Source organism: Haliotis cracherodii, unplaced genomic scaffold, assembly GCF_022045235.1.
Source record: "Haliotis cracherodii isolate W230 unplaced genomic scaffold, xgHalCrac1.p SCAF_19, whole genome shotgun sequence".
NCBI classification, from domain to species: Eukaryota; Metazoa; Mollusca; class Gastropoda; order Lepetellida; family Haliotidae; genus Haliotis; species Haliotis cracherodii.
In genome coordinates, this window is record NW_027266274.1 from 13,599,696 (window position 1) to 13,625,196 (window position 25,501).

General features: G+C 39.9%; 1 protein-coding gene and 1 long non-coding RNA gene across 4 annotated transcripts in view; both read right to left on the reverse strand.

The window, feature by feature from the left end:
• Positions 1-25,501, reverse strand: part of LOC139466770 (uncharacterized) — a 54,706-nt gene that overhangs the window by 11,686 nt on the left and 17,519 nt on the right. The gene's annotated exons all lie outside the window — the stretch shown is intronic.
• Positions 459-23,708, reverse strand: LOC139466769 (uncharacterized). Its single transcript, XM_071248445.1, has 8 exons — positions 23,608-23,708; positions 11,456-11,551; positions 9,208-9,780; positions 8,761-9,021; positions 8,210-8,476; positions 7,597-7,806; positions 6,283-6,469; positions 459-501 (listed from the first exon to the last, which is right to left on the reverse strand). The coding sequence occupies exons 2-8, from the start codon at positions 11,532-11,534 to the stop codon at positions 474-476; spliced, it is 1,605 nt and encodes a 534-aa protein (XP_071104546.1). The 5' UTR covers positions 11,535-11,551; positions 23,608-23,708; the 3' UTR covers positions 459-473.

The window sequence follows — 25,501 nt, forward strand, 5'->3', positions numbered from 1 at the left end:
ACCCATTACGATGCTACAAATGTCAGCAGTATGGTCATGGCTCGAGAACGTGTGACAAACAACCTGTTTGTCATAGATGTGGTGACAACTGTGTGGACGGTGTAGATTGTGTCAAGGATCCCCTTTGTGTAAACTGTGGCGGAAACCATTATTCCTCATCTAAAGACTGTCCTACATTCAAACGTGAGTCGAAAATTGTTAAAATAAAACACGAAAGAAACCTCTCATTTCAAGATGCGAAGAAGATTATTCTAGATGAAGAACAGTCTTCTCGCAGTTCATACTCTGCAGCCGTTTCCAAACCGATTTCACAATCTGTTCCCTGTATTCAACAAGTTGTTTCATGCGTAGCCGTTGGCTGTCAAACGGACTACACCTGGACAAAAACAGATTCTCCTACAGTGATATCTCTATCTGTGGATTCCACAACTGTTTTAGAAACCGCCAGTTCACAAACTTCTCATGACCAATCATCATCTCAGTCGTCTCACATACAACAATCTGAAACAAATGTAAAACAAGTGGTCAAAAACAAAAGCAAACCCAAACCTGAATCATCAAAGAAATATCTCAGTGGCAGGGTGTCAAAAGGATCAGACAATAAGATCCAACTTTTCAACAAGTTTGGATCCCTCGAAGACATGGATGTGTCTGACAGTAGCCATCAGAGGACACATAGCTTGTCACCCTTAAAGAAAGGGCGGGGTAGATCCCCAATTAAACTTCCAAATAGATAAATGTCTTCCAACATTGTACAATGGAACTGTAGAGGACTCAGAAACAATTTTAACGATTTACAGCTTTTAACTCAGGATTACAATCCATCAGCATTATGTTTACAAGAAACATACCTAAAATCTACAGACAAATTTGATTTCAGAAATTATGATTCCTACCATTGCTTCTCTCCTCCTGGTGAGAAGGCTACTGGAGGATCTTCTATTTTGGTGCGTCGAAACACCATTCATAGCGCTGTTCCACTGAATACCCCTCTTCAGGCAGTTGCAGTACGTGTTACGCTGCATATTGTGTTCACTTTGTGTTCACTTTATATTCCACCATCATCTTCTCTACGTCAATCAGAATTACAGGCCCTCTATGACCAACTCCCTCAACCCTGCATTCTCATGGGAGATTTCAATGGCCATAACCCCTTTGGGGAAGTAATAACACCAACACAAAAGGTAAGATCCTCGAGGATTTCTTTTCAAATAATGATTTATGTATTTTTAATGATGGCTCTAATACATATTTACATCCTGCGACTGGCTCCTACTCCTCTCTGGATTTATCTGTTGCAGATGCTACTCTGTTTAATGAATTTGAATGGTCAGTCCACAATGACCTTTGTGGAAGTGACCATTTTCCGACTGTAATTTCAACAATAAATCCAACTGATGCTCCAACATCATCAAGGTGGAATTTTACAAAGGCCGATTGGTCTTTATTTAATGCATTATGCACTGAAAGATTACAGCCAGAATTATTTCTAAATGTTCATGATCCTATTCAGGTTTTTTCAGATGAATTAAATATTATTGCTGATGAATGTATTCCGAAATCCTCTACGGTTCCACACATCCGTAAACCTTGGTTTAACATGGACTGCAAACAAGCTAGAAAGGCTAGGAAGAAGGCAGAAAAATATTTTCGTCGCCATCCCACCGTCCATAACTTAAATCAATTCAAAATTTCGAATGCCAAGGCTCGTCGCACATTTAAACAAAATAAACGACAGTCATGGCAAACATATGTTTCTAAAATTAATTCACGTACGCCTATTTCAAAGGTTTGGAATATGGTTCAGAAAATTAAAGGAAAAGGGTCCAAATCCACTGTTCACCATCTCAAGGAGGGTGACACTTTTCTAACAGATAAATCTGATATTGCTAATAAGTTAGGTGAAACATTAGCTCAACATTCCTCATCATCCAATTATGTTCCTAACTTTCAGAAATATAAGGAACAACAAGAAAAAAAGAAACTTAATTTTCACTCAGATAATGGTGAGGATTATAATGAAGTATTTTCCATTCATGAGCTCCATACCGCCCTTGGGCAAGCTCATGATACTGCTTCGGGGCCTGATAATATTCATTATCAGCTCCTTAAACATTTACCTGAATTATGTTTAGAAACAATGCTCAATATTTTTGACAATATTTGGACTTCTGGTAATTTTCCATCGTCATGGCGAAATGCTACCGTTATTCCTATACCCAAGCCTGGTCGAGATCATACCGATCCCTCTAATTATCGGCCAATATCCCTTACTAGCTGCGTTTGTAAGACTATGGAACGTATGATAAATAATCGTTTAGTTTGGTACTTGGAAACCAACAATCTCATTACTAACATTCAATGTGGTTTCCGCAAAAATCGTAGTACCATCGATCATTTAGTACGTTTAGAATCTTTTATTAAAAATTCCATAATAAATAAACAACATGCGGTTTCAATATTTTTCGATCTCGAAAAGGCATATGATACCACATGGAAGTATGGTATTCTAAAAGATCTACATGATTTTGGTTTAAGAGGCCGTTTGCCTCTATTTATATCTCAGTTTTTAAAAAATAGACAATTTCAAGTTCGTGTGGGTTCCTCCCTGTCTGACCATTACAATCAGGATCAGGGCGTCCCACAGGGCAGTATCTTGTCTGTAACGTTATTTAGCATAAAGATAAACAGTTTGTCGAAGGTTTTAAATGATTCACTTGATGGATCGCTTTTTGTGGATGATTTTAATGTTTCTTGTCGTGGTAAAAACATGCATACCATTGAAAGACAACTACAATTGTGTTTAAACAAAATCCATAAATGGTGTCTTGAAAACGGCTTTAAATTTTCAAAAGCCAAGACCAAATGTATTCATTTTTGTAGAAAGTATAAGCTGCATAAGGACCCTGATTTAGTTTTGGATGGTGCACCTATCAAAGTTGTTAAAGAGGCCAAGTTTCTTGGTATTATTTTTGACCACCACTTGACCTTTCTGCCACACATAAATTATTTAAAAACTAAATGCCTGAAGGCTCTTGATATAATAAAAGTAGTCTCAAACGCTAAATGGGGAGGGGATCAGAAAACCCTCCTCCAACTGTACAGAGCCCTCATCCGCTCTAAACTTGATTACGGCTCCATCGTCTATGGTGGAGCATGTAAAAGCAATTTGAAAAAGCTGGATTCTATTCATCATCAGGGCCTGAGGCTTTGCCTTGGAGCCTTTCGAACATCTCCAATTCATAGTCTGTATGTGGAGGCTGATGAGCCTTCACTTAAACACCGCCGTGTTAAATTATCTTTGCAGTATATTACTAAACTCCGTTCTTTGAAATCAAATCCAGCCTATGACTGTGTTTTTCACCCTCTGTACGAAGGCCTCTATACAAAAAGTTCATCACTCACTCCACCACTTGGCTTAAGACTACAATCTTATATTTCGACTGCTAAAATAAATCTTGAAAATATAGCCCCCACCCAACTTTTGACTTCCCCTCCATGGCAGTTAGTGAAACCAGAGGTAGATCTAACCTTAACTAAATTTAAAAAATCTGAAACAAATGAACTAATTTTTCAACAAGAATATACTCAGTTAAGACACAAATATGATACTTATAAATCTATATTTACCGATGGATCAAAGGATGGTGACGCAGTTTCCAGCGCCACCGTCATTGGATCCAGGACAATATCATCTAGAATACCAGATAACTGTTCCATTTTTACAGCCGAATCAAACGCCATATTAACAGCACTAAAATACATTCGTAGACAATCAAAGCATAAACAATTTATTATATTTTCCGACTCTCTTTCCTGTCTTCAGGCAATTACAAATCAATCTACTAAACATCCACTTTTAATTGAAATACTTGAATTGTATAATGAACTTGCAACTGGCCAATACGACATCGTTTTTTCCTGGTTACCAAGCCATGTAGGCATCAAAGGTAACACAATGGCTGATGCTGCTGCTAAAGCAGCACTCAACAAATCTGTGACACCACTTCTTGTTCCATACACTGATTACAGGCCTGTGATTGGATCATATATACGAGATCTGATGCAACAGAAGTGGGACACCCAAGTAGGAATCAATAAATTACATGCCATTAAACCAATTATCGGTTACACCTACTTGGGTTGTCAGTCCAGATTTGAGGAGGTCATTATACGACGATGTCGTATTGGCCATAGCAGATATACAAATGAATTTTTATTGAAAGGTGAGGATCCTCCATTTTGTATCCCTTGTGATGAAAGAATCACTGTCAAGCATGTCCTGCTTGACTGCATTGATTTTTCCATCACAAGGGATAAATATTTCAAAGTGTCATCTATGAAGGATCTTTTTAATCAAGTACCTGCTCATTTAATCATCGGTTTTTTAAAAGAAATAGAATTAATTAATAAATTTTGATGTACAAAGATATATATTTTATAAATTGGTAGTATATGATACTTAACGGAGATTGTTAGTGGCTATATCCTCGAAGGGGGTTGAAGTAGCGTAAAATTATTGTCCCCCTGAGAGGATATGTAAGCCCACATAAATCAAAGTAATTTTATATCTGCCAGTGTTTTAATCGTAGCATATCTGTTGGTTTTAAATCTCCGGCTAAACCCTGTCAACGGTCGCCAGTGACTAAAGGGATGGTGTAAATCCTGCTGGGGTCCATGCAGGTAGCAAAGGTACTGTAAGTCCCCATGGTCCTCAGTATGGTGTCCTCACTTTAGCTGCTGGTGATATATAGCCCAATTTTATCTATTGTACTGTTATGAATCGTCCTATTTTATGGTTCTGTACTAGTTTTAAACATATATCTGTGATAATCTAGTTGTTTTACTGTCCTTCGTCGACAGAATTTTATTCAGTTTACATATATGTTATGAAAGTCACATTTTCTCTCGTCACGATATGGCTGCAATATTGCCGATGTGACGTTAAATATTAACTCACTCACTCACTCCAGCGCCACCGTCATTGGATCCAGGACAATATCATCTAGAATACCAGATAACTGTTCCATTTTTACAGCCGAATCAAACGCCATATTAACAGCACTAAAATACATTCGTAGACAATCAAAGCATAAACAATTTATTATATTTTCCGACTCTCTTTCCTGTCTTCAGGCAATTACAAATCAATCTACTAAACATCCACTTTTAATTGAAATACTTGAATTGTATAATGAACTTGCAACTGGCCAATACGACATCGTTTTTTCCTGGTTACCAAGCCATGTAGGCATCAAAGGTAACACAATGGCTGATGCTGCTGTTAAAGCAGCACTCAACAAATCTGTGACACCACTTCTTGTTCCATACACTGATTACAGGCCTGTGATTGGATCATATATACGAGATCTGATGCAACAGAAGTGGGACACCCAAGTAGGAATCAATAAATTACATGCCATTAAACCAATTATCGGTTACACCTACTTGGGTTGTCAGTCCAGATTTGAGGAGGTCATTATACGACGATGTCGTATTGGCCATAGCAGATATACAAATGAATTTTTATTGAAAGGTGAGGATCCTCCATTTTGTATCCCTTGTGATGAAAGAATCACTGTCAAGCATGTCCTGCTTGACTGCATTGATTTTTCCATCACAAGGGATAAATATTTCAAAGTGTCATCTATGAAGGATCTTTTTAATCAAGTACCTGCTCATTTAATCATCGGTTTTTTAAAAGAAATAGAATTAATTAATAAATTTTGATGTACAAAGATATATATTTTATAAATTGGTAGTATATGATACTTAACGGAGATTGTTAGTGGCTATATCCTCGAAGGGGGTTGAAGTAGCGTAAAATTATTGTCCCCCTGAGAGGATATGTAAGCCCACATAAATCAAAGTAATTTTACATCTGCCAGTGTTTTAATCGTAGCATATCTGTTGGTTTTAAATCTCCGGCTAAACCCTGTCAACGGTCGCCAGTGACTAAAGGGATGGTGTAAATCCTGCTGGGGTCCATGCAGGTAGCAAAGGTACTGTAAGTCCCCATGGTCCTCAGTATGGTGTCCTCACTTTAGCTGCTGGTGATATATAGCCCAATTTTATCTATTGTACTGTTATGAATTGTCCTATTTTATGGTTCTGTACTAGTTTTAAACATATATCTGTGATAATCTAGTTGTTTTACTGTCCTTCGTCGACAGAATTTTATTCAGTTTACATATATGTTATGAAAGTCACATTTTCTCTCGTCACGATATGGCTGCAATATTGCCGATGTGACGTTAAATATTAACTCACTCACTCACTCACACTAATCCGCAAGACTCAGTTCGTGTTTCCAGCAGCGTCTCGCTACAAAATGTTCCTCCATTCACAGGTGTAGGACTGGTACAGGTACGGCGCCTCGCTGTAATTTTCTGTGCTGTTGTTCCACAAGTCTGAGGGCACGTCACTGATCCCGAGTTCCAAGTTGTCCACTGCGTCACGCCACCATTTACTGCAAGCAAAGATAATTGCGTGAACGTTACTGTTAAGGATTCGTGTGGGCCTCAATGAAGCAAATTTGAATTAAAATCATGTTGTCATTTTCTGTCATAAATAGTGTCATGCGGCAGTAGCAATTGTTGTCAATATGGTTGTAGTGATTATCGGGGTCAGAAAATGATTGAAATGCTAGTAAAATATCGAGCGGCTGTCGCGGCTAGATTTCAACAGCGGTTGTCGGCTGAGGTCAGAATGGTTTAAAGTTATTTGCCCTTGTGTAAACATGACCATGGAAGAAGTTTCAGGAGGGGATAGTTTTAAGATATGCTGACAGCACCTATTTAAGAGAGACATGGGGCGATGCATGGCCTTTTCCGGCCAGATTTGTACTTAATGTGACTGGGACACTTAGTTCTAAACACCGAATTCCTGCCAATTCCCAAACCGAATTCAGATTCAAGGAAGGAGACGGGCCTATTTCAAGAAATTCAACAGTGACAAATGTCTTAACATTCGTGGGTGCACGTAGATTAATTGCAGGGTATGTTACTTATTGCTGTTGCCACGAATTTGACCCATTCTGTGCCTGTTTTGATACTAAAACTAAACCATAGCGTTTCAGTATGATTCATTGAATATTCATTGATCTTGTAAGGTCATTAACTGATTTTTCAGTTAGGTACTGGGCGTAAAGAATACTTGGTAGATATTGAAAATCCCCTTGTTACAAAAGCAGAACTGTATCAGCCATTAGCGTAAGTGATCACAATGCTTCGGTCCTGTCCCACTATGAAGCATATGTAGCACATGTTGTGTCTCCTTAGGCAAGTGACTTTGTTCATCCGGTAGTGAATGGGTACCCGGCAGGATGAGATGATATGTTGTTAACCCTCTAGCACCTCACAGGCAGCTTGGGTTGTATACACCCCATGGAGTTGAGAATAATTGTTGAGTGCACACTGATCTACTGACCGGGGTAATAATGTCTAAGCGTTTTGAGGAGCGCCATGTAAGTGGATTATTATTATTATTATTATTATTATTATTATTATTCAAAGCAACCACCATTTCGTGTTTAAGTGTGGAGTATAGAGTGTTTTCTTGCACTTCGGTTTGCTGACATTATGTCAGTGAACCTACCTGGACATCCAACCAAGCCACAGTTGGTCACTGCCGACTCTGTGAACTGACCGGTGCAGTTAGCACCACCATTCAGTGGTTCAGGGTTGTCACATGTCCTAGATCTGAAGACAGATTTTGTAGCTCCGGTGCCACATGTTACATTGCATTGGGACTGGCTCCATGCTGTCCACTCGCTGAATCCACCATTGACAGGTGCAGAACTACTCGCTGAAAGGACATGTAATCTTCTTAGGAAAAAAACATGAGGGCTTGGGGGTTAGCTAAGAAATGAAAGACATCACTTTTGTTATCCTTTGGAACCTCCCGGGATTAGTTTTAAGGGTATGATGTGGGCAGTTCTTCCTTGATCACCTTGCCGTGCTTTGGGCTGTGATATTGCTACAAGCGGCGTAAAATATAAACACTCGCTGCTTGGATACTTTGATGAATGTCAGACAGAATAAATACGCTCATGCCTTGTCATAGTATCAATTTGCACGTGTCGCTTCCATACAGTTTCTACTTATTCATTTCATTGTAAATGTGACGGAGGCACGTACGTATATGTATACTAATACCGTGTCGATGTTCATAGTTAATCTCATCATGTTAAATAACCGTTACCACTTACTTGAAACAGTGAGCTCAGACGAAACCTGTTGTGTATTGTAGGTGAATCGGTATGTTCCCTGGTCAGATAGTTGGACGTTGGTGATAGTCAGGGTGTGTGTACGGCAGTTATTGCATGTGCTGTAGCTTCTCCTTCCTCCGAGGGCAAATGTAACGAAATTCTGTGTCCATGTTCCTTGGTTACAATTGCCGTCTAATAAATTCACCGTAAGGGTTACAGTACTACCAATAGTCCTTGTCTGACGTACGGTCCATTGGACGATTCCAGCTAAAACAGCAAAAACACAATTGACTCGTCTGAACCGTCTAGATGTAATGGGAAAACATAATGGCTTAAATAAAGTCAAAACGAAACATTTACGTTTGTAAAATGAAACAGTATGAAAGAAGTTGAGAAAACAAAAGAAACACAAAGTCATTATCAGAATGTTTGATTGGTAAAGAGTTTCCTGGAATAGCTGCAGTTATGCCAATAATCAGGTTTAAAGGGTATTTCCATGGTCATGAATTGGGCGGTGTGATAGGATTCCACCCACATGCGTGGGGTCTCACCTGTAACACTGACAGTTGCAGACCTCGACTGTCCAGCAATGGCGAACGAGTATGTTGCTGCATCGCTCTGTTGGGCATTGACAATTGTGAGACGCTGAAAATGGTTATCCATGGAAACAGAAATGCGGCCGTCATTGGGGAGAGCCCCTCCATTTTTCGCCCAGACTCCACCGGTGATGCCGTTCTGATTCAAGGACACTGAGAGGATGATGGTTTGACTTGTGAACACTGTCTGGCTTACCATGTTGCTGATGATTTGAACTGAAACAAAAGTAACATGTGTATAGTGTTTGCTTGATTGAATGTTTTTTTTCAGATTAGGACATTCGAGATTATTAAAGTGTTCAGGTCAAACTTTTTTGACAGTGAAATATGCTAAACAATAATTTACTATCATTCAAGTATATCACAATACTATACAGCCCTTTCGTAAGTAAAAATATTCACCTGCACATATGGAGTTTGGCAAGTTTCCTAGCGAATTCGTAAGAAGACTGTAGTCAGAAATCCGGGTTACAATGCTTGGAGCTGAGGCAATCTGTTGGAGCTCCTGGCGGAAATTATCAAGCAAACTGGCACTGCCGATCACAGAGGCTTCTATTCCAATAACATATATGGTGATGCCTGTGGCCCTTGCATTGGCGGCAGCAGTGATGGTGGCTGCCTGATTGTCAGAGAGACTGTCTGTTATGACAATCATGATCTTTGGTGATCCACTTCGAGCTTGGGTGTTCAGGATGCTTGCGGCCTGGTTGATGCCAAGGTGTGTGTTCTCCAGGGCATTAAAAGGGTATGTGGCGCTGTGTAGTTGGTTGAGTAAGCTCGCCTGGTTAGCCTGACCATTGAGACCTACTGATTGTGTTACCGATGTGCCATACATGACATAGCCAACTTGAACATTTGGATAGTTTGCGAAGCTGTCGTTTATGAAAAGTTCAACGCCGTTCTTCATATTGTTGAAGTTTGTGGCGCCAACACTTGCTGACGTGTCCACGACTAAAACGACATCACCCACACATCCTGTAAAAGAGATCAGACATCAACCCTTAGACTGCGTGTCGAGACTATTGTCGCACAGGAAGCAGGAAGCTTGCTGCCCTCTATTGTGTTGCAAAACGAACATATTTCTTAAATGTTTTTTCGTTACTTTAATAGATAACAGACGCAATTCAAACGTCAGGCAACAAACAGATACCTTTTTATGCAAATCTTGTGAGTGGCGGGTGCTACCACTAGAGCCGGACATGCTTACCCTTCTCGCTAACGCCTTGTGTCATCACTGATATTCAGTGAACCATTGATATTATCTTTACCGTTATATGGAGAGAAATAACATGTACATTGGTTCCTTCAGAATTGATATATAAATCTCTAAATTAATTTTGTTTTATTTTATTTATCATTAAAAGTGTATTCCTCGATTAACTTGACAACTTGCCGATCATTCTCAGAACTTGGTGTTGATTGCAATACCTAAACAAACTGTTGGGTCACGGGTGTACCTTCAGGATTCAGCACGAGATGTTTGCGTAATAACGATCATTGCCGTAGGCCACACGTCAGACAGACTAAGAATTTTAAATGTAGGCCCAGTATTTAAGCTGAGGAACTTATGATTTTTATCAGTAAAAAATTATTTAGATAACTTTATCAAGATTGAAGTGCCCTGTAACTAAAATTCATGACCCTCAACAGGATTCTCGTTATTGTAAACATCCTTTTCCATCGCGAATATCAAACCATGTGTATATGTTAATTGATAATGAACTAAAAGGTAATACCAGTTACATTAATATGAATGTATTTTGGAGGAATTACTCACTAGTAATCAAAGTGTTAACCACGACCACCTGTCCATTTTGTTGGCATGGGAGAAACAACAATCAACCGTCCTACGATTTCTAGGTCTCCGACAATTTTTGTTCAGATCGCAATTGGATATTGGTATGTGGCAGTAGAGATTGTTGTAAGTTTACATATAGTGATTGTCACAAGCAGCAAATGACGGAGACGCTCGTAGAATGTGTGCTGTAGTGGCCCGATTGTAAGAGGAGTGAGTGATTGAGTCGGGTTTAACGCAGCTTTTAACAGTATTCCAGTTATATCACAGGGGGTCAGCTTAATGTTGGAGGAGATCCCCAAATGATGCAGATCTCAGACGTTTACCACTTCGTTGAAATCCACGAGCACTGGTATTGTCCTGACAAACCTAGAGTTGTGATTTAGCGTTACCTCCATGGTTGATGACACACACATGACAGACCGAGTCTCTGGAGGACTGGCTATACCTACATGTATATAAGAGCGGGGGCCTTTGAATGAGCTGACTTGCATTTTATCTACTTTTATCAACTGAAAAGACCGCATTCCTTCCACCTTCAAACACTGACATAGATCAGAACACCTGCTACTAACAGTGCCTTCCACTTATTTGACCATTGTGGTGCATTTTATAATTGTAAACCTGAAACTATGTGGAGTATATATATCTATATATAATATTGAAACAGATAGTGAGGAGAGAACTCTGTTTTAATGAAGGAGCGTTGTGCTTCATCTCACAAGGCTCTTCAAAGTAATATATTCAGTCTTAGTGTAAATACCTACAAACGGTAACAGTCATATTTGGTTACTCAGCATTAATCGGTAACTCGTTCTTTTGAATTGAGTTACATCCAGTATGATGTCTACCAACCTGTCAGTTGACTGTCTGTGACAATTGCCAGGTATGCGACAAGTGTCACTACCAAAATCGTTCTCTGGCTCAGTCTCATCACTGCCCACTTGACACCTGAAAACAGAACGTCCAATTCTGACGGATGTCTTTCTTTAAATTGGGGATACATTTTCACTTCAGTGTCAACTAAGAACCTCATTTCAAGATCTTCATATCAATAAATGCCATTGTGGATGCTGATCATGTATTTGTAATCTTTACAATAATGCATCATGACTTTCATGACTAGTGGACTGCATTAGGTGCAGCAATCTGACCATTCTAACCTGATATTTTCACGCACTTTAAGAACGACAGTTTAAATCGGTTTTAGAATTCATAACAGTGTTTTATTCTTCTTACAATAAAAGCGACAAAATCCTTTTCATATTCAATAGAAATCTTTGCTAAAAGCAGTGTGGATTAAACGATTCCGACTAAGGATGAGCATGTATTTGTGAATCACAATCAAATAGTGATTACAACAGGTGTTCACGAAAAGGTGATACTGTTATCACAATGTCCCATACATGAAACATGTGGACCTGCACATGGCCTTCAAAATCCAAACCGTTCCCCCATTCTATCGCGTAGATCTCATTCATAATGTGACAGTTGATAGTCTGCCTTATAAACTGGTTTGGGTTTTGAAAACTATTCATGTCCCAATGGGGCTGCAGACCAGTTGTTATGCTTCACAGAAGAGACCTCCTATAATACGTTGCACATCACATAAATCTCATTGAATACGCCCGAGTTGTTCTTTGGTATTGATTATACCACAGGACTTGGTGTATATTTACCTCCAAAAAATGTTTTAGTCTAATGAAAATGATATTGGTGTCCAAATGAAAGGAAACAGCAATGAATCGTCGAATGCTCATTCAAACCAGTTTACCTGCATATCATTGTTTACATGATAAAAACATGGGAACACATGGTAAAGTGACAATAGGGAATTACTTTGGCCATTGTTCGTGTCACTGATGCGTCACTCCAAATGTCAACCGCATTACTTTTGAAAACCTTTCCTGAGGCCTTGAATGTTGTAAATCTGATCACACAATGTTTTCTGTGAAATCTTCATGGAAAGAGTATACTCGATTGTACCTCAAAAGTTGTGGAATGTAAACACCAAAGACAGCAAACGATAATTTATAGCTGGACATAAAATGAAAGTTGACTGTTGGAATGTTGAAGTCAACAGTCTTGTCATACAGTCTTGTGGATAGTGTATGTCACTCCGAATCAAGTTATGAACACTATTATGAATCTTTTGATTCAGTCAGAATCGTACAATGTTGTCTGCTTTTAGAAACGACTTTGATATTGATGGACACTTTTGTCACTTTTGTTAATTCAATGTAAAATGTCTAACCCTGATTCCATAACTACAGATGTTTAATTTGTAAACAACTACATGAATCATTTTGAAGACAGTTGGTTTGTCTCCTAATTAATATATATAGTTATGTATGAACATATATACGCTCCCAAAAGGTTAGGCATCGTGACATATAAATGCTATGATCGGCTTTCAGAAGAAATACCTTCTTTCAAAAAATGATTGCCAAACACAGACGGAACCAAAACCCAATGCCCCAACACACCCGAAACATTGCACATGGACCATGCACGTGGGTGGGGATCATTCGTGATTTTGACACTTCAGATCACATTAATTTGAACAATGAAAAATGAAAGGAGGCCAAAACTGAGGCAGAAAAAGCATTTTCAAGTTCTCAAACAACTCAGTTTTGGTCTTGGAAAGATGAACGTAAGCATTTTCATGTGGAATTAGCAAACACTCTAAAATATGTAAGAATACTATGTGTCAAGTGAACACTTGAAGCGTTTAAAATATCTAATCCTGACTTGGCGGCAGTTCGCCTGAAGCAAACAAATCTGTTTATACCGGATACAACATTTTAGATCACTAAACAGTTGTAAAATATGATTTCCACTATAACTTCATCAAGGATAAAAAATACTTACTCTAGTCACCCAATGTATTAAAACAGGAATGCCAAACTCCAGGGCGAAAGACAAGGGGTAGGTGCGATGGTCTTTATTGATCAAATACACAGCAAAATGGTTGTCCAGAGCAGTCCAAAATACAACTGAAACACGCTGCCTACAGAACCTACACGCTGCCTATATTCGGTTTTGACATGAGCCGAAACAAATACAAGGTCAGAACCACTATGTATGTTCAGTTCCAATAAAAGCAAGGTGAGCCTCATTCCCTGTGATACACGTAAACCTCAAAAGAGCAAGCTGATTACTGTATACACGCCGGCAGCAAGGTACCGGTGTGTTCTCGTGAAACTGCAGTGAGACAATTGCGAAATGAGTACCAGCACAACTTGACACGCTCACAAGGTTCGTAGTGTACAGAGACAGTGGCATTCAAACTATAGTACTCTATCGTTTTCAGTGTCGCTGCTTTCTTGCCTTGCCAAAATGGCGATCTGTTTGAAGCCTTTACGATTCGTAAAATTGTTTTGGGTACAAAAATGAATGATAGAGAAGATTACAAATGATAAGTATTCTTTCCACCCTTCAACTGGCGGACAGACCCAACACATTGAAGTATATACACTATGCCGGTAGCAGCAGCACCATCATTAAGCGTCATCAACAGTTAACACTTTCCAACCTCTGCTCCCATCCCTGGTAGGTATCTCTATCCCTATACATCTGTGATGTTAGTGATGAGCTGCATATATACTTTGACTTCATTTTGGGGTTACTCATAAACATATTCTTTGAGTTTATTTTCACAGCTCTTTGGCGTCTATATGTTTATCATTTTGATAAGGTCCTTTAATTAGAACATGTTTCAGTGATGGATATGGTGCATTATTAGTACACATTCTTATGAACAAAGGGGGTAGTGTGGGGCGGATGAGGCGGAACTTCACATTGAATAGGAAGTTTACCTGACCCCGAAATAGGATCATACACAAAACTTGTGTGCAGATATATCACGTTTACGGTCTCTGGCCTTGGGACTCATAACTTGACAGTTGATAGTCCGTCTTGCATAACTATTCAAACATGGACTTTGTGTCCCTAAATGTCTCATTGTCACCACCCTGATGTAGACAAAATGTTATGCGTGACAGAAAAGACATCATATAAGACACGACACATCACATGATTGTTATTGAATACGCCTTGTTCTCAGCGATTAATTATAACCCAGGACTGAAACAATGCTGAATATGTAATACAATAAATTTACCTTGCATAAACTTGAAAGTTAAATAAAAATGCCCCTGGTTTCACAATGTTAGGCAACAGCAACACATCGATGGACGCTCGTCACAACCTGTTTACCCGCAAGTCTGACAAGGAAGACAACAGCAGGACAAAATGTCAGGTGCTAAATCTAGCGCTCTGTTTGTTGCATACATGTAAATAGCCTATATTATGTTGCCGCGATTCATCTAATTTTGGATGACTTTGTATCAACTACACACGCCCATCTACACACATGTATGTTTGAAATGTCAAACAAAACAAGTCAAATCTTTCTAACTGGATCAGCAAATATTTTAAACTTGATGATGGGAAACTCAAAGCTTGTAATACGTATTGGAGATGCGCATTTGTCTAAAACGTCAATGGCAGCTATTCAGGTCACTGTTCACTTTGTGTTATTAGTGAGTGAGCTTGGAACAGTATTCCAGTTATAGTGAGTGAGTGAGTGAGTGAGTGAGTGAGTGCGTGCGTGCGTGCGTGCGTGCGTGCGTGCGTGCGTGCGTGCGTGCGTGCGTGCGTGCGTGCGTGATAGAGTGAGTGAGTGAGTGAGTGAGTGAGTGCGTGAGTGAGTGCGTGATAGCGTGAGTGAGTGCGTGAGTGAGTGAGTGAGTGAGTGAGTGAGTGAGTGAGTGAGTGCGTGATAGCGTGAGTGAGTGAGTGAGTGAGTAAGATTTTACTCTTTATATCAATGTAGGGAATTGAACTTGGGCTTTCGGCGTGAGAAGCCAACGTTTTAACCACTAGACTCCCTCGTAGCAGTATCACGGTGTTTCAGCTTAATTAGGAAGAAAATCAACAAAGTTTCTCATCAAGCTCTAAATCTCCTCTCATGCTTCTCCTTCTTTTTCGGAGCGTCAAACCCATTTCTGGTGTCCCCCGTCGTGATATTGCTGGAATATTGCTGAAAGCGGCGTAAAACCATACTCACTCACTCACTCTTTTTCTGAATGCGTAACAAAAACAATCGTATGAAAGTTAGTTTGTTCACTGATTACCGTGGTGAACATAAACTTTGTGCATGTAATGTCGCCCACGAAACTGTCGATTTCAGAATGTTTTTAAGTGTGTTAGAAAACATTTGCCCATTAATTAGTTAACAGTATAACATTATCATTTAAAATTAGTGAAACAATTGATCTAAATGTATTAAATCATATCCTTGAATACTGTGTTTTATTTCCAACATGCTTATACACATTTTCATGTGAATAGTTACATTAAAAAAAAAAATTCAGAAAATGGATATATACTTTTGGAGAAAATACTCTTAGGCCATTTCTGCATCACATTCGTTTTTTTTTCGTTTTTTTTTTTGTTTTTTTTTTTTTGTTTTTTTTGTTTTGTTTTTTTGGGGGGGGGGTCCTCACGGCTTACGTCAAGCAGGTCGATCAAAAGAGTTTAATGTGAGGTTTCCATGTTTAGCGGCTTTCCTGTTGGACGAAAGCGTATGGACGACACACTTTTAACGTTTAAAGTTTTACAAGAGACAGTATATCGAATTTGATCAGTGCCTAGACTGACAGTGACAGCCAACTACATTCAACACCATTCCACGAATTTCCTTCAGTATTTATTTGGCAGTTTGTTGTAATCACCTTAGGATTTTATACACAATGAGTTCTAGCATGTCCTGACCTCGTGTGATCATGTCTTGCTCTATCGGTAGCACCCGTCATGAATGTGAGTATATCCTACCCTATCGGAAGCAGCCGTCATGAATATGAGCATGTCCTGCTCTACTGGAAGCACCCGTCACGAGTGTAAGCATTCCCTGCCCTACCAGTAGCACCAGCCATGGCTGTGAGCATGTCCTCCTCTATCGGTAGCACCTGTCATGAATGTGAGCATATCCTGCCCTACCAGTAGCACCCGTCATTAGTGTGAGCATGTCCTTTTCTGTCGGTAGCACCTGTCATGAATGTGGGCATATCCTGTCCTACCAGTAGCACCCGTCATTAGTGTGAGCATGTCCTCCTCTATCGGTAGCACCTGTCATGAATGTGGGCATATCCTGCCCTACCAGTAGCACCCGTCATTAGTGTGAGCATGTCCTGCTCTATCAGTTAATGGTGGACAAAGCTTTTGTCACTTTTATTAATTCAATGTAAAATTTCAAACTCCGATTCCATAACAACAAATGTTTAATTTGTAAACAACAACAGGGATCATATCGAAGTTCCAAACATCAACATTGATAAACAGTTGGTTTATCTCCTAATTGATATCTTGTTATGTATGTACAAATATATGCTCCAAAAAGCAAGGCATCGTGAAATATAAATGCTAAGATAGGCTTTCAGAAGAAAGATCATCTTTCAAAAAATAATTGTGGGAGACAGAAGGAACCAAACCCAATGCCACAACACACCCAAAACATTGCACATGGACCATGCACTTGGATGGGCATCATTCGTGATAGATAAGTGGTCAGATCGTTCTGAGGTCTTTAGCTTTGTTGATTTTCATTATCTACAGAAACACGTTAGCTCTCAGTACTTGCTTCAATGCAGTATTTGTGATCAGAATAGGAATATTTCTTCAACAAAGTGGCGAACAGCTAAGGCCTATTGGCATGCTAGAAGCTTGTAGAACTCAGCGAGAGTAGCCAGTTTGTGATTTGCCGACTTTGGTAAAGGTTTCTGCAGAGCTAAACTGTTAATGAGGGTGCCTCAGGACCGACTAATCAGAAACCTGGTTTAAATAAATCGAGCTCAAACAGCAAATCAAATCACAGCTTACTTGCACCAAGGTACAAGATGCAATTCTACATGTATCTATGTAGGCTATAGACGGTCGATGGTACACAGGAAGAGTGGATCACTGTTTACTTGCGCCAAGGTACAAGATGCAATTCCACATGTATTTGTGTGGCCTATAGACGGTCGGTGGCTGTGCCAAGTTACAAGTTGTGTAGCCTACGTTACAAGAGGCAATTCTAGTTTTGCAGGTTATAGACGGTCAGTGATTTCCCGTCACTGTGGGTGTGTAGTCTGGATAGGAGCACATGGTTTGACTGAAAGTGGTAGTTGTAAATTTGTGTGAATTTAACATTGAGAATCTATTAAATGTATCAACACAAGAGCCTCAACCGTTCTAAACTTTTATCAACTTGTGTTTATATATTTGATAAATTCTCTAACTGTTTTGTTGATATTCACATATAATATAATATATAGGAATGTTTTTGTTACCATGTTACTTTACACCACTGCAGCCTGCAGCCACCCATATCCTCGGAATCACAAGCGCTTGTTGCGTCGGGTAGTGACGTCACTCAAAAGATCAAATATTTTAGGGTTTAATGGGGGAAAAGCCGCCCTTTGAAAAGACTGTAATTGAAATATTTCAATGGTAGTCTATCTAACAGCCCAGAACGCTTAGGATAATTGTTCAGGGGTGTATATCTCACTCGTTAACTGAAAGCGTTCCCATGCATGTAACCTGATATATTCCCCCTCCCACTGGTACATACGGAGAATGTATTACACTGTGTATACCAGCGAGGATCCTGGGGCGAAATCTGTTAGACACACAATAGCATGTCTCTCGGGACAGGAACCTTCAATTCTGTTTCGAACAAGGGATGAAAGTAACAGAAATCTGTAGAGCTAGGCAGTCTTATTCTATTTGTGTAGGTCATAGACGGTCAGTGATTTCCTGTGTGTAGTCGGGATAGGAGCTCATGGTTTGACTTAGAATGGTAGTTGTAAATTTGTGTGAATTTAACCTAGAGAATCTATTAAATGTATCAACACAAGAGCCTCAACAGTTCTAAACTTTCATCAACTCGTATTTATATATTTGATGGATTCTCTAAGCGTTTTGTTAATATTCACACATAGTATTACATATTACTATATTTTCGTTACCATGAATTTTTAACACCACTGCAGCCTGCAGCCACCCGTATCCTCTGATTCACCAGCGCTTGTTGACACCAATCAAATATTTCAAGGTTTAATGGGGGAAAAGCCGTCCTTTGAATAAACTGTCATTGAAATATGTTAATGGTAGACTATCCAACAGGCTGGTCCGCTTAGACTAATTTTTCAGTGGAGTTTATCTCACTCGTTAATTGAAAGCGTTCCCATGCATGCAACCTGTCATATTCTCCTTCCCTCTGGTACATACGAAGAATGTATTACACTGTGTATAAAAGGCGAACCAGCGAGGATCCTGGAGCCAAACCTGTTTGGCCAACAATAGTATGTCTCTCGCGACAGGAAAATTCAATTCTTTCTTGTATCCAAGGTATATTTAAGATGGTAAAATACGGTAATTGTTGTTGATTACCAGGATGGCAATTCGAGTACTTCTTCGACCTAACCACGGTAATCCCCTCGTTTCTGGTGCTGACGCTCGGGGACGAGCGAGAGGTACAATGTCAGTACCCGAGGGCCTTGGATTTATTACCGTAGTTACTCCAACAACTACAAAGAGTGATCTTCGTTCAAGCAGCTTTTATTCACTCTAGTGTTGTTGGTCAACCCACTCTATGGTCACTTGATAATTACGGAACTTCGGCCGCAAGGCTTCAATCCCTAGTCAAAATACTGGAGGTTTGTATGTTTCTTTTCGAATATTAGAACGTGACCACAGTGTTCAAGTGGGATCCTCCAGCCGTCCCGAACCTCCCGTTTCCTTGTCTTTTTACTCCCGACTTACGTCATGGCCTTACTCATTTTTTCCATTGTCATTGGCCATCCACCTATCTCCCCTGACATTAGGTCGTCCTAGCCCACTGTTGTCTAATCTCTAGGTTCTTTTTAGGACTTGTGGTAATGTGACCGTCTTGACTTCCAGAGTCTGTACTGTCACCCCCCAAACCATATATGAATCCGAGGGCAATTTCCCTTACGTTTCTTCTCCCAATCTATTTTGTCTTTGGCAACCTGTATGTTCCCTTGTTATGTTACCTTTATTGTTTTGCTCTATCACCCCGACCCTAGACCTACTACTGTCACCCCTGGTTAACAGTGACCCAGTATGTCTCCTGTGCTCCTCAATTCCTATATCGCCTGCCCTTCCTATATCTTCCCATGTGTTATACCTATTTCTTACTCTGTTAGCCCCTCATCTTGTTTATTTATATAATTATTATGAGTGTCTTAATGACTTGTTAATTACTATTCTTTTATCTATTGTTTTATGCCTATAATACTTGAGCAGGGGATGAAAGTAACAGAAATCCGAGGAGTTTTTCAGTGTGAACAGATTCATTTTCTAAAAGGTTACATTGATTCCAACAACGAGAAATGAAAACAGGACAAAACTGAGGCAGTAAAAGCATTTTTCAGGTTGGTAAATAACTCAGTGGTCGTGCAATGATGAACGTACGTAAGCATGTTCACGTAGAGTTAGTAAGCACTCCCAAAGATGTAAGAATACTGTGTGCCAAGTCAACTCTTGAGGCGTTCAAAATAGGTAATCCTAACCTGGCGCCTGTTCACCTGAAGAAAACAAGCTTGTTTTACCGGATTCATCATTTTAGATCACTCAAAACTTGTAAAATATGATTTCCACTATAACTTCATCCAAGATAAATATGGTGACAGTTCTAAGTCACTTTTTACAGACACTCCTTGTGTTACGCGATTCTAACTCTGATCTTTATTCATATATGAAGGAGCACGTCAGCCGTAGTCATGCTCTTTTGTATGACTTTAGCCACCCTATGTATTAAAAAAGGAAAGCTAAAGCCAAGGGGAGTGAGTGAGTGAGTGAGTTAAAATTTTACGTCACATCGGCAATATTTCAGCCATATAGTGACGAGAACATCAATGCAATTTAAACTTAGATAAATAAAAACCTGTCAACGACGGACAGTATAATAACTAGACTATCACAGTTTAGAAGTAAAACTAGTTGCGAACAATTAAAAGAATAATCCATGATTCGACAATACATCATAAAAACGGGCTATAGATCACCAGCAACTAAAGTTAGGCCACCATACTAGGGACCGTGGGGACTTACGATACTTCTGCTACCTACACGGTTCCCCAGCAGGATTTACACCATCACTTCAGCTACTTGCGATTGTGGGCAATTTTAGCCACTATGTAAAATCAACAAATATTCTGTGATTAAAAATTACGGTAGGAATATAAACAGAATGATTGGGTCTTATGATACCCTCTCAGGAGGACAATTATTTTACCCTACTTCAACCCCCTTCGAGGGCACAGCCACAAGCAATCTAGGATAATACTTATACACTACCATTTCGTAAAACACGCTACCTACAGAGGTTGTCTGTTCGATCATATTCGGTTTTGACATGAGACGGAACGAAATACAAGGTCAGAACCACTATTTGTGTTCAGTTCCATTAAAAGCAAGGTGAGCTTAATTCCGCATTGTGACAAACTATATACTCAAAGAGCAAGCTGATCACTGTATACACGCCAACAGCAAGTTAGTGATGTATTCTGCAGTGCGACAATTGAGAAACTGGTACCAGCAGCCTGAGCAGCACTAGACATGCTCACAAGGTTAGTAGTGTACAGAGACAGTGGCATTCTACTAGTACTAGACTTGGTGTTACTGCTTTCTTGCCTTACTAAAATGGCGATCCGTATACAGCCTTTACGACGTGTTATTGAATTTTTTGTGTGTACAAAAATGAATTATAGTGAATGTTACAAATGGATGAATGAATAATTAAGACAATATTACATGAGTTTAAATTTAAAGTCACATCGGAAGTATGTCAGCCATATCGTGACTATCAAACGTTATACATAGTAAATACGTTGAAACTATTGTCAACAAAGGACAGTGAAATAACTAGAATAGGACGGATTTATATTAAAAAACTAGTATAACCCCATAAAAATATATCACTACATGTAACAATACATAATAAAATTGGGCAAAAAATCGCCAGCAACTGAAGCCTGATCATCATGCTTGAGACAATGGGGACTTACAGCACCTTTGCTACCAATATGGACCCCGGCTGGATTTCCAACATCTCCTAAGGTGTTGGCGATTAGTGACAAATTTAGCTGACTTAAAAGAGCACATATTCTGCGATTAACATCGTGGTAGTGATACATATACTTTGAATGACATCCCAAACTGGCTCCCACAGGAGATATTGCTTGGGTGAGATCAAGCGATATCTACATTGTAAAAATTGCATCACAATGCTTTGCAGATCATTGTGGCGTCGTTGTTACCATGACGTCACAATTAAATGACATCTCTAAAGGCTCTGCTACTGTAGCTGTTAGCAGTACTTTTTACACTTAAGACACTACTTATTACTGTCTCCAAACTGAACAAGTTGGGAGAATGATGTTCGATGATAAACAGATTGACAGATTTGATTACAGTATCAATACATTGTTCTTTCAATACCAAGTTTTCATTATCCACATAACTGTCTGATACATCTGCAAAGTCCATATCCCATCGGACTCTGGTAATGTAAAGGTCGCTGTGTAAACTGTAAAAGTTACCTTCCTTTTTGCATCTTATGATATGGTTATGATCGACCTGAAGACAATGCTGATATTTGTGATCGAAATATATACCAGACAAGTATTCCTGCCTACCTTTAACTGGCATACAGACCAAAGACAGTGAAGTATATACACTATGCCGGCATATTTGTCCTACAATGTAGAAGAGTAGCTTCATGAATTAATATTGTTCAGGCATTTTTACCGACTGTTACTAAAGAAACAGGGGCAAGCCTTTTAAACAAAACCATGTGTATGTAGACAGACGAGTACGAGATACTGAAAACAAATCCTAGGTCCTAGGCTCAAGAACTTTTCAAAGACAGAAACCAGTGTGCTCTATTGCTCATCAATCTGTCTTCCAATAACGATCAGACTTTGCATGTTTCTGTCACTTGGAGGCCGACATGGCTTATCACAGGTTTATTTAAGAATACACGTTTCCGTCGCATTACCCTCCAAATGGCCTGTGCTGTTTTCATCTCTTTCCAGAAAGGTTACTGAAGTGTGGAGGCAAACAAACCTCAACATGGCGTGATTCACTATTGCTTCGTCAAAAATGTCAAATTACGAAATGACTACCCATGTTCTTGAATGATGCCTCTCTTTTCTAGTAACATAACTCGCCGAAGCATGTATAGAGGGACTTATACCCCCGTTCAGATGTTATGGGAACATGATCTAGTTTAATTTTATTCGCCAAGCCCACAAAACTCTAGGCCCACCCGAGCATTACGATCTCAACAGCAATACATTCTGCCTCAAACACAAATATCGTTCAGCAAGAGAACTTTCAAAGCAGCGTTAAGCGTCATCACCATTTAACTTTCAAACCTCTTCTTAAATCTCTGGCTAGGATCTGTATCCCTATACATCTGTGAATGTTAGTGATGAGCTGTATATATACTTTTACTACATTTTAGGGTAACCCATATACATATTCTTTGAGTTTATATTCACAACTTGTTGGTGTCTGTATGTTTATCTTTTTGGTGAAGCCCTTTCAGCTTGTTTCAGTGGGTGCAGTTTTAATACACATTATTATGAACAAAATGAAAAGTGTAGGGCGGAGGAGGATGCCACTCTTGAACTTCACATTGAATAGGAAGTTTACCTGACCCCGAAATAGGATCATACACAGAACCTGTTTGCAGATATATAGTTAACATTTACGACTTAGAGAATAACATACGAGCTACGAGAAATTATATGTCCCGGGTAAAATCACGTTTACAGGCTCTTGCCTTTGGACCCGAATGTTGAGTGAATTATTTGTATTATTTCCCAACATCATCCTGAGTGGTTCCTGAGTGTAATGTATTATATCACATGCGCCTTGTTCTTAGCTATAAATTAGAGTCAAGGACTGAAACAATGCAGAAGATGTATATTTACCTCACAGAAACTTGTAAGTGGAACTAAAATGCTCCTGGTATCACGATGTTAGGCAACACCTCGCTGTACGCTGGTCACAACCTGTTTAGCTACGAGTCTGACAAGGAAGTAAAAACTCCCGCTCCCAGTTTACAGCACGACAGCATGCAAGTTACACAATTTAACGCTCTGGTTGCCGCATACAAGAAAGAACCTATATTATGTCGCTGTGATTTATCTGTTTCAGGGTGACGTTGTAAAATCTGCACACGCTCATCTACACACATTGTATGGTTCAAACTATAAAAATAAGAGTGAGTGAGTGAGTGAGTGAGTGAGTGAGTGAGTGAGTGAGTGAGTGAGTGAGTGAGTGAGTGAGTGAGTGAGTGAGTGAGCGAGTGAGTGAGTTGTGAGTTGTGATTCGAACTTGTGCTGTTGGCATAACAAGATAACGCCCTTCAAGTTGTATCATGTGGACACATGCATGTAGGATGTTTTATCTTGGGGTGTTTGTGTCTGGGTATGGGTGAGAAGGTGGACCCATGCTTGTAAGGTGTTTGTGTCTCAGTATAGGTGAGCAGGTGGAGCCATGCATGTAGGGTGTATTATCTTGGGGTATAATTGAGCAGGTGGAGCCATGCATGTAGGGTGTTTTATCTTGGGGTATGATTGAGCAGGTGGAGCCATGCATGTAGGGTGTATTATCTTGGGGTATGATTGAGCAGGTGGAGCCATGCATGTAGGGTGTATTATCTTGGGGTATGATTGAGCAGGTGGAGCCATGCATGTAGGATGTTTTATCTTGGGGTGCAAGTGAGTAGGTGGACCCATGCATGTAGGATGTGGTATCTTGGGGTGTAGGTGAGCAGCTGGAGCCATGCATGTAGGGTGTTTGTGTCTGAGTATAGGTGAGCAGGTGGACACATGTATGTTGGGCGTTTGTGTCTCGGTGTATGTTAGCAGGTGGGGCCATGCGTGTAGGGTGTTTGTGTCCTGGTATAGGTGAACAGGTGGACACATTTGTGTAGGGTGTTTGTGTCTGAGGTGTAGGTGAGCAGGTGGCGCCATACGTGTAGGGTGTTTATGCCTGGATATAGCTGAACAAGCGGAGCCATGCCTGGGTATAGGTGAGCAAGTAGACACATGCATTTAGGGTGTTTGTGTCTGGGTGTAGGTAAGCAGGTGGACCCATGCTTGTAGGCTGTCTGTGACTGGGTGTAGGTGAGCAAGTGGAGCCATGTGTGTTGGGTGTTTTATCTTGGGGTGTAGGTGAGCATGTGGAGCCATACGTATAGGGTGTTTGTGTCTCGGTGTATGTTAGCAGGCGGACCCATGTGTGTAGGATGTTTAATCTTGGGGTGTATGGTGTTTGTGTCTGGGTATAATTGAGTAGGATACATGTATTTAGGGTGTTTGTTTCGGGCTAGTGCGAGATTTAGGTCATGTCTCAGTGCTCGTGCAAGTGTTAGGTCATGTTTCAGTGTTCATGCAAGTGTTAGGTCATAGTTCAGTGTTCATGCAAGTGTTAGGTCATGTCTTATTGCTCGTGAAAGTGTTAGGTCTTGTTCCATTGCTCGTGCATGTGTAAGGTCATGTCCCATTGCTCGTGAAAGTGTTAGGTCATGTCTCATTGCTCGTGCAAGTGTTAGATCATGTTTCAGTGTTCAAGCAAGTGTTAGGTCATGTCTCATTGCTCGTGCAAGTGTTAGGTCATGTCTCATTGCTCGTGAAAGTGTTAGGTCATGTCCCATTGCTCGTGAAAGTGTTAGGTCTTGTCCCAGTGTTCATGCAAGTGTTAGGTCATGTCTCAGTGCTCGTGCAAGTCTTAGTTCATGTCTCATTGCTCGTGCAAGTGTTAGATCATGTTTCAGTGTTCAAGCAAGTGTTAGGTCATGTCTCATTGCTCGTGCAAGTG

What these genes read in the sequence shown, in the direction of transcription:
- LOC139466769 (XM_071248445.1), bottom strand. Translation starts at nt 11,534, where the DNA reads ATGAGACTGAGCCAGAGAACGATTTTGGTAGTGACACTTGTCGCATAC. An exon ending in TGCAACTGTCAGTGTTACAG is followed by an intron (nt 8,477 to 8,760) that starts GTGAGACCCCAC and finishes TTGCTGTTTTAG; the next exon opens with CTGGAATCGTCCAATGGACC. An exon ending in TGGCTTGGTTGGATGTCCAG is followed by an intron (nt 6,470 to 7,596) that starts GTAGGTTCACTG and finishes CTTTGCTTGCAG; the next exon opens with TAAATGGTGGCGTGACGCAG.